Below are 9,935 nucleotides of genomic sequence, written 5' to 3'. Positions count from 1 at the left end.
TCATCCCACTGTATTTTAGTTATGTGAACAAATTTTGCAGTGCCACAATTAAATTGAAATAGTTTCTTTAAGCAAATTAGTCTCCTTTAAACTTAATTGGCCATCTCATTATAACAAGTGAACTACTCAATTCTTTGCCAATAACAAATTGGTACAGTGATAGGCAAATTTGAAATTGAGTAAGGTGAGGAAATTAATAAACACAAGCAAGGACCCAATCAATTCAATTTTATGACCTGATAACAAGGTAAGCAATATGTTTTTATTTCGTTTCTCTTAATACCTCAAAAGATGTTTAGATCTTGTCTCATACGACCAACTTAACCTGCACTTTACTACTTTGTTTTTGACATTTAACATTAATAAAGATCATTAACTAAAGGCAACAACCTTTACTTTGCCTCCATTTGTGCCATCAAGGACTTGAGTGTACCAAGTGTCTTCCTGTTAATGAAGACTTTGAAGTGTTAACCAAAATTGTTCACGTTGACTCTAAAAAAAGATGAAACAGAAACACCGTTTTAAGAAACAAAACAAGAAAGATATATCTTTATTTAAGAGTCATTAATATATTAGTAGTAGTTTCTTGAGGAAGTGTTTACTTTTTTGTACCTAGTGATGGACACCCAACTTGGTATTTGATAATTACAATCAAAACAAGTTCATACTATTTCAATTGTTATTTAGTGCTGAATGCAAGTTTAGTTAAAGTGGATCTACCCTATTATTGAATACAAATTTCTGATTTGATATTTTCCAGATCCATAATTAATTACATGCCGAATTGGATACCTGAATTATGATATTTAAATCAACTATGCTACGTGTACACCAAAATCAGTCACGAGTATAAAATATATATTGGAATACAAATACACATTAAAAATAAATTAAATCACACATGTATTTATATATAAATACATTGGTGGATAATTTTAGTGGCTGATTTTGGTGTATAAATAACATTTTTGTATTTAAATTAACAACTAAAATGTGTCCATTTATCGACTATGCTAGGTAAACACCAAAATCAGCCACTAGTATTAAATACATGTTGGAATATAAATACACATTGAAAATAAATTAAATCACACGTATTTATACACAAATACATTGGTGGTTGATTTTAGTGTACAAATAACATTTTTAGTCTATTTATATATCAAAGAATAAGACTATAGGCCAATGAGCTATAGCTCAAAGACATAGTCTCCCCATTCTCACTGAGAGATCTCGGATTTGAATCTCATTTCTAACTTAAAAAAAAAAAAAAAACTATACTATGCAACGGTACGTAGTTAAATTGGTATAGATACAAAATACGAAAATTTAGGTCTTCATAAATTATTTCAACAATAAAATTGTATTTTCTCTAAGTAAAAGTGTAAAACAAGACAGAATTTAACTACCAAGTGTGTTTTGAGGGGCATGTAGAGTATAATATTTGGTGTTAGTAGTTAGTAGGCAAAGGCATTATTTGTCAAACGTTTTCAATTGTGAGAGGCAATGTAAGTATCTTTGATGAGAGGTCCTTGCAACTTGCTTTTACTTCTTTGCCAAACAACCTGCTGCCTAACGTTATTATTTTAGGGGCTCTAAGGTTGCGTGTGTAATAATTCCCTTCAATCATGTTTTAGATTTTTGGACATTACTATTTTTGGTATTCATCTACGAACTTAGTCTGAATTCTAGTTCAAGAGAAATTTAGACTTTCTAATAATGAACCATCATTTCTTATTGCCAACATAAAGTACCAGAAATGTTATGTATACAGCAATAAAGTTTTAATACACAGTTGTAATTGTTAGCAATATATATATATATAACTATTTATGTCTTTTTCATATTAAGTCAAATTTTTTAAATAAGTGATTTTATAATATAGTATTAAAAATTTTATGATAAAAAAGTTAGAGTTCGATCCTTGTTAGTCCAAAAAAAATTAGTATAAGATAAATAAATAAAAATTGAAAAAAATGTAAAATTTATGCAAATTCAAAAAAAATTATATAAAAAAATGTATTAGAGATATAATATCAATAATTATTAATTATAGTTACTGTATAACGTGTTTATTAATACACCCTTTTATAAAATTAATACCAAACTCTTTATAATAAAAGATAGTTATGTATATAACTATGCGTATCATAAAATTTTATTGTTTATGAAAAAAAAAATTATGCAGCCTATTGTATTACGTAAATAAAAGAAAAAAACATGCAATTTTAAAATACCATGCATTTTTTTTTGTCCGGCTTCTTGGTTATCTACGAGGATTTGAATTCTCTAAAATTTGAATTTCACTTTAGAGAGTAAAGTGTGATTTTCTATTCTTGAATAGTTTCTCTTTTATATTTATTTTTGGTCCCACCTATGAAATCAATGGTGAGAGATTACTTTTTATTCTCTAAAGTGAAATTCAAACTTTAGAGTATCCAAATCCGTCTACGGTATCTTTTAGTTCGACAGACTAAGAATTAGTCCGTTACAGATCTAAACTCTATTAAAGGTCTAACCAATAAGTTGCTGCATACACAATACGCGATTTGAAACCAACACTTACGAGTGATTGGTTGCCTTCCTCTCTTCAAAAAGGTGGAAACTGGAAAGACACACTAAAAAGAACCCAAACAAACGTGTGGGAATAAAATATTTGCAAATATAAAATCTAGTCAACAATTTCATGCTATTATATTACATTCCTTTGCTTTTAGTTTGTGTTCTTTTTTTTCTTTGGTAGGGATCTTAATTTGTTGACCTGTGATAATTATTATTTGTGATCAAATTCTTAGTACTAGGCCTTCCAAGGTTAATTACCTTGGCTACAAAAGTTGTTCATATATCAAAGTCTTTCAATTACTTCATCCAAGTTCATTTTAGAAAGAAATTGATTAGGGTATGTGCACTACTACTTACTATTTTGTTGTGTGAGATTTGTATTATTTATCTTAATTCTTATCTTTGTGTTTCTCAATTGTATTGACACTTTTTTTGGGGCCATTGTTGCATGAACCAGTGTGCTGTGTTGTTGCATGAAGGGCAATTCTATTTCCTTGCACACAAAGTGTTTGTTTTAATGCGTAAAAGATGGATGATAGTAGAAGAAGGAGAAGAAGCAGCCACAACAAGTTTTCAGAGGAAAAGGAACTAGAACTAAGACTTGGTCCACCTGGTGAAGAAGAAGATGAAGAAGATGAAGAAAAAGATGAAGATTATTGGTCTCATCACAATGAAAACAAAAGAGAAAGAAACAGTGATGAATCAGATCAATCACCACTCTCTCTTGGTTACTTCTCATCCCAGAGAATTTACAACTACCACCAGGACCAGGCTACTAAGGCTAAAGCTTCATCATTTCTTCAGAACATGTCAATGGTGGGAAAGGAATCAAAGGATGCAATATCATCATCACAACCATGTCGTTCTGAAGTGATAGAGTTTCATAATGGTGCAGTCTGTGCAGAGAAGAAAGCATTATCATCACCTTCTTCTGCAAATACAGCTGCCCCCAACAGCTCTCAGAAAAGGTACTCCAGCTTTTCTCCCTTCTTTCCATATATTGTGTCTTTCTTGAACTTTTAGACATGGAATCATAATTCATAAACATTATGGTAAATTACAATTACTTCCCCTGAAACTTACGTAATATTATGTTAATGTCATAATCTATAAAATATAAAATATACACTTCTAACTGTGACTGAAAAAAATTAATATGGAAGAATTTCAAATGTATATGTCAAAAAATAGCCTTAATTGTGTGATTAACATGTATATGGAAGCAAGTAGTTCGGAAAAAAATTTCTTTTCAGTAGGGTGAAAAGCACAAGTCAATAGTAGAAGAGTTAACGAGTTTTTTGCTCTCAGCAAAATTGCTTTTCCCCTCTAACAAATTCTCGCTGTCCATATTTTTGTATTACACTATTTTGGTCCACCTTTATGTAAAACACTACTTTTACATCCATTTAAAAAATAAAGTGTTTGAGTGTTGTATTATAACATAAATAACAAGAGAGGTTAGTATATATTTTATGAATAGAAGAGTATCGAAAATACAATTTAGTCTAAATACTATTATAGTGTTGTTTGATCAATATAAGTGATCTCACTGATAAAAAGAACAAAGTTTAGTTGCTTTTGATGTTAAACTTTTAGAGAGAATCTTTGCCAGCCGGGTCAGATTTGATATTGTTTGTGGTCCATTGTACTTTTTAGTGCAAGAACCAATTATGAAGATTCCAGCATTAATTGCAAAATGATTTTGGCATATTTGCACAGTACTCATCCTAAAAAGAAGGGCAACTTTAGCTATGAAATCTTTGTGATATTCATTATATATATTGGCTGTTCTTTTCTGTATTGTTACACACACTTTCCATGCGATGCTTTAGTGATGTCTGCATCTGATTGCTGTTTGCTGATACTATCTGTCATCAATTATGTGCCTTCCTTATCTTTTCTTGAAATTTGATATTGTCTTTGCCATGTGAATGCCTGAACCTCTGTCTTGTGTTTTTATTCTTAGTTTCACTCACTCACCAATTTCATTCAGCATAAGCAAATGCTATTTGAACATTTAAAAAATTGATTCAATTAAACTTCTAAGCACCTAACATGACTCAAAATTGGAATTAGACTATTGTAAGCTTATGCTGAGGAAGATTGATATCCTCATGCTATTTTTTTCTAATGATTAATTCTTATTCTGATCAAATTAATGTATATGACATACATGAGTTCAGAAATTTCTGCATTGTTAACTATGTATAATATAATAGATGCTATTCACCAGAAATTTGTATATATTCAGTATAAAGGTTGTAGAAAAATCAGCTTAGGAGAAATATTTTCTGTTTGAACTTTGATGGTGTTACTTCCTCTAACTAAGTTTTCCTTTTAAGGAGACACCATGCCGATTCATTTATGATCTACTATGATCAATTGTTGGATATAGAGTGTGGATTACATTGAATTCAATCCAACAGTAAATGATGGATGATAAAGTCATCACAGCTCTTAATCATAACATAGAGCTTCATTATCTATGAACTGCAGATACTTTCATTTTGGACACGAAGTTCATTTCTTCGGGAGATACACTTAGATACACTCAAATACAATTACATGTTGGTGTATCTAACCTTTGTTCATTCTTAATTTATATTTTTAAAATGAATTAAAAAATGATATGTATTATTAATTAATAATTAAAAAATATCTAAAACTATTTATATAATTAAAAAAGCATTAAATATCAACATATGATTATAATTTATCCAAAAAATTCTTTATATTGTACATGTATGTCATATTTCTGATAATTTTTAGAATCAGTGTGTCGCTGTATCCAGCGATGTGTCGTATTCCGTGTTTGTGTCAATCAATGTGTATCATAGGTCATGTACATGTAGTGCTTAACTACTAACGTATCCTGTTGGTTCTCATGATTAAACTTTGTACATGGAACCACCTCAAAAACAGAAGTGCAGCTGGTCCAGTAGTGGGTTGGCCTCCAATTCGTTCATTCAGGAAGAACAATGCAAGTGGAAGCACTTTTTCTAAGCCCCCTCTTGGGTCCCACCACAACCATCATCATAATCTTAATCTTAATGTTGAAGACAAGGTTGCTAATAATACTACTAATAAGGAACATGTTAACAACATTAGTGGTACCCCTAATAAAGGCATGTTTGTGAAGATCAATATGGATGGAATTCCAATTGGGAGAAAAGTGGATATTAATGCTTATGGCAGCTATGACAAACTTTCCTCTGTTGTTGACCACCTCTTTAGAGACCTCCTTTCAGGTAACGTTATTTTGTTTGTGGACCTTTTTTTTTTCTTTTAGGCAATTTAATCAAAATTGTTTGTTCATCATTTAATATAAGGTGGATACTTTTATAAAAATATTTTCATGTAAAGATTATATTATGAATCGTTAGATGATTTGATATGTTTGACTAAACCATCGTCTAACCGTTCAAAATATAATTTTAACATAAAGATATCTTTACAGAAGTAGCCACCGTAATACTCTTCACAGGGTATTATATTCTCTTGTTTAGTTGTTTTGTTAAGATTGATAAAAAAAAATCAGCAATTTCTTTGGTTTAGTGGATGAGTTCTTGTTTTCTTTAATAAATAAGCTCTTCTATTTAAATTTTATGGATGAAAAAAAATTAGTGATAAAAAAGCTTTATCCTTATAATGAGTTAGACTTAATTAAACCCATAATTAATTAAAATAAGTTGAAGTTTACTTGATGAACTTTGAATACCGATAAATTTAGGCGAAAAAAGATTGACAATAAGACAGACCAAAAGTGAATGAGTATATCGAACTTGTCTTTCTTTTATTATGGGTAAAGTATACTTTTTGTCTCTAAAATTTGACAAAAATTTTAAAAATATCTGTAAGTTTTATTTTGTTTCAATTTTGTTTCAAAAGTTTTCGATTTGCATCAAACATACTCTTGACGGCTAATTTTTCAAAAAATTTAAGATCAATTCAACAACAATTTCATAAGAAAAACCCTCAATACAAACAAATCAAGCATAATTTTCTTGTATTATTGTTAGATTGGTCTTAAATTTTTTGAAGATTTACCGGCAAGGATATATTTGATGCAAATCAAAAACTTTTAAGACAAAATTGAAACAAAATAAAATTTAGGAGGTATTTTTAAAACTTTTGTCAAACTTTAGTGACAAAAAATATACTTTACCCTTTTATTATTTATTTATTATTACTTTTTCTTTGTTTTATAACATCACTTCAAGGTGAGAATTCAGATACAACTGAAACTTGATTCAGAGAGAAATAAATCTTATTTTTGTTTTTGTTGTTGATCAGCTCAAAGAAGAGATTCCTGTGGTGGTGGAAGTATTAAAAAGCAAAAGCAAGAGGAAGAGAAAACAATGATAACAACGGGTGTATTAGATGGAAGTGGGGAATATACTCTTATTTATGAAGATAATGAAGGAGACAAGATGCTTCTTGGGGATGTCCCATGGCAGTAACCATCTATCTCTTCTCTCTCTCTCTCTTCATCTTAATTTTTTATTTTAAAGAGTTACATAAAGATGTTTTTATGTAAAAACAATAACTAAAAATAGTTAAATAATTTAATAAATTTAATTAAATTATTTAATATAATACGTGTTAGTATTTTAATTGTTATTCTTTTTTTAGATGAAAAGATCAAAATAGTCTGTTTTATTTTTATCTATCCTCCTACTATTCAAATTATATTATTCAGTTTTTTTGTGGCAATCTTTGTGTAATGTAGGTGCTTCTTTTAAACACGGGCTTATTTAAAAAGTTAGATGTTTTTCAAAAACTACAATATATATATATATATTTCTCTAGGATAAAGTATATTTTTTGTTTTAAAAATTTGTTAAAAAATTTAAAATACTTTTAAATTTTATTTTTTTTAATTTTGTCCCAAAAAATTTTCGATTTGCATCATATTTTTAAAAAATTTAGGACTAATTCAGCAATAATTTTACAAGAACAATCTTCAATACAAGTAAATTAGACATAGTTGTCATGCATCATTTCTGGATTAGTCCTAAGCTTCTTGAAAATTTAGTTTTTAGAAATATATTTAATGTAAATCGAAAATTTTTGAGACAAAATTGAAATAAAATAAAAGTTAAGAATATTTTAAATTTTTTAACAAATTTCAGAGACAAAAAATATATTTTATCTTTAATCTAAATTATCTATTATTATAAGTTGTATAGTGGAATAATGGGATGAAAATGTCAAAATATAATAAAAAATATTTTTAAAAAAATTATAAGTGTTGTCCAAACAGCCTCTAAATAAATGTATCTTTCTTAACAATCTCTCTCTATTATTTTACTATAGTTTGATGTCCAATGCTTAATTAACATAGAACTAAACAATTATCTCCCTCTATACTTTGTGTCTCTAAAAGTATATGAGCACTATTTATTTATGTCTCTTTCTAATAACTATATACACATAAAATTAAGGTGTCTCTTTCTCACGTGAAAATTTGCATGACTGTCCCTGGCCAATACAATAAACTATAGATCACTTTGCAATAATTGGGTTTCAACATTATTAATTACTAGAAAAATGTTATTGGAAGCTATGATTGTTATTACTATATATGTTATATGATTCCTTTTGGCAGCATGTTTGTATCAACAGTGAAGAGATTGCGAGTGTTGAAGAAATCTGATCTTGCAGCTCTTTCACGTGAGTTTGAATTGATATCTTGATTAATTAATTAATTGGACAATGCTATCATGATTCCCATGCATAGATTTTAATCCTTGGATTATTTTTTAGTTAGTGCATGCATGATGTACTAATTTTAATTAAAATCCTTTCATGTTTAAAATAAATATGACCTTTAATTTATTGTCATATTCATATTTCAAACATTTTTTAAGTAAATATAAGAAAGTTACGAATTACTAATTCCTAGATGATATAATTCTTAATTAAATAATGTCAATGGTACCATGCTGTGATACTCAAGCACTAAAGTAAATTTTTTTTAATCATTCATGCACTAAATAAATAACTTGTTCATGTTTAAAATAAATATAATAATATGACCTTGTTATGTTCATATTTTAACCATTAATTATTTACCCTTTTAGATTTATTTTTATTTTACTCATGTAACCAATATTGATTAATATTTAATGGTGAAGCCAAGATCTTGTCGTCATGTTCTTTTTGAACATTAAAAAAGCAAAATCCAAATTCACTAAATTTAATTTAACGTTGACAACTTAATTATGAAATTTTGTTAATTACTATATTCCCTCTCCCCCTAGTTTGTTTTTATTGCATCAATATGATTAAAAAAACTCTCTTGTTTAATTTTCAGTTGGTGGTAAGCAAGGCCACATACACCACTCAAAATGAAGGTTGAGGCTATGAATTCTTGTTCCATGCTTAAAGCTGAAGAGACTTTGTATTACACATTTTTGTTAAAATGCATCAAGGAATGAAATTTTCTACTTCTAATGTCTATGAATGTATCAAGGAAAAACTTAAACGGATATGCATGTATTCATAATTTCACTAACTTGTTTTGGCTTGTATTATTAATTAATTAAGTCCCTTTTGTAGGGTTGCTCATTTTCTACATGATTTTTTTATGGTCATTTTAAAAGCATGTCTATGATTATTATTGCATTTTTTTTATACCCAATTTATGATCTTATGAAGTGGAAGCTGCATTGCCAAATTGGTTTGGATAATTGGTAAGAATGGATTCGAATTTTACAAAGGCTCGAGTTGAATTTTTGCTACTATTTCAATAAGAGAACCGCTCAGATAAAGATATCTAAAATGTCTTTTTTTTTTAAGATGTTTTCTAATAATTAAAATTTAACATATATAATCGATTAAACCGTATTATTTTTGTTAAAATTAAGCCTGACAAATTAATTTGACTGAAAAAATAGTGAATCAAATATTAAACTGGTCTAAATTAATATTATTTTTTTATAAAAAATGACTACAGTATCTTTATTATAGAAAATGACTAAAATACTCTTATTATATATTTTTTGAGAACTCTAAATTCTAGCTCTTTACTTCTCTCTAGTTATAGGGTTAGGATTTAGAGTTTTCAATATATATATATATAATAGGGATATTTTAGTTATTTTTTATAAAAATGTTAATTTAGACCGGTTCAAAATTTAATTTATTGATTTTTTGGTTAAACTAATTTATTCGATCTAATTTTAATAAAAATAACACAATTTAATTGATTATATGTGTTAAATTTTAATTATTAAAAATCACCTTTAAAAAAATACATTTTTGACATCTTTATTTGAGCGGCTCCCTTCCAACAAATATGAGATATATAAATATATAATATTGATCTTTTCGAGAGTAAACTACCAATTTTGTAAAAGATTTTATCATCC

At 28.0% G+C, this 9,935-nt stretch overlaps 1 protein-coding gene across 1 annotated transcript; it reads left to right on the top strand.

The window, feature by feature from the left end:
- Positions 1 to 2,433: 2,433 nt before the first annotated feature.
- Positions 2,434 to 9,131, top strand: LOC107619635 (auxin-responsive protein IAA26). Its single transcript, XM_016321934.3, has 6 exons — positions 2,434 to 2,899; positions 3,020 to 3,530; positions 5,485 to 5,810; positions 6,856 to 7,018; positions 8,171 to 8,235; positions 8,879 to 9,131. The coding sequence occupies exons 2-6, from the start codon at positions 3,091 to 3,093 to the stop codon at positions 8,914 to 8,916; spliced, it is 1,032 nt and encodes a 343-aa protein (XP_016177420.1). The 5' UTR covers positions 2,434 to 2,899; positions 3,020 to 3,090; the 3' UTR covers positions 8,917 to 9,131.
- Positions 9,132 to 9,935: the final 804 nt, after the last annotated feature.

The sequence above is a fragment of the Arachis ipaensis genome, chromosome B9, assembly GCF_059453495.1.
Source record: "Arachis ipaensis isolate K30076 ecotype BB chromosome B9, ASM5945349v1, whole genome shotgun sequence".
Lineage (NCBI taxonomy): Eukaryota > Viridiplantae > Streptophyta > Magnoliopsida > Fabales > Fabaceae > Arachis > Arachis ipaensis.
This window is presented reverse-complemented; position numbering and strand designations above follow the sequence as displayed.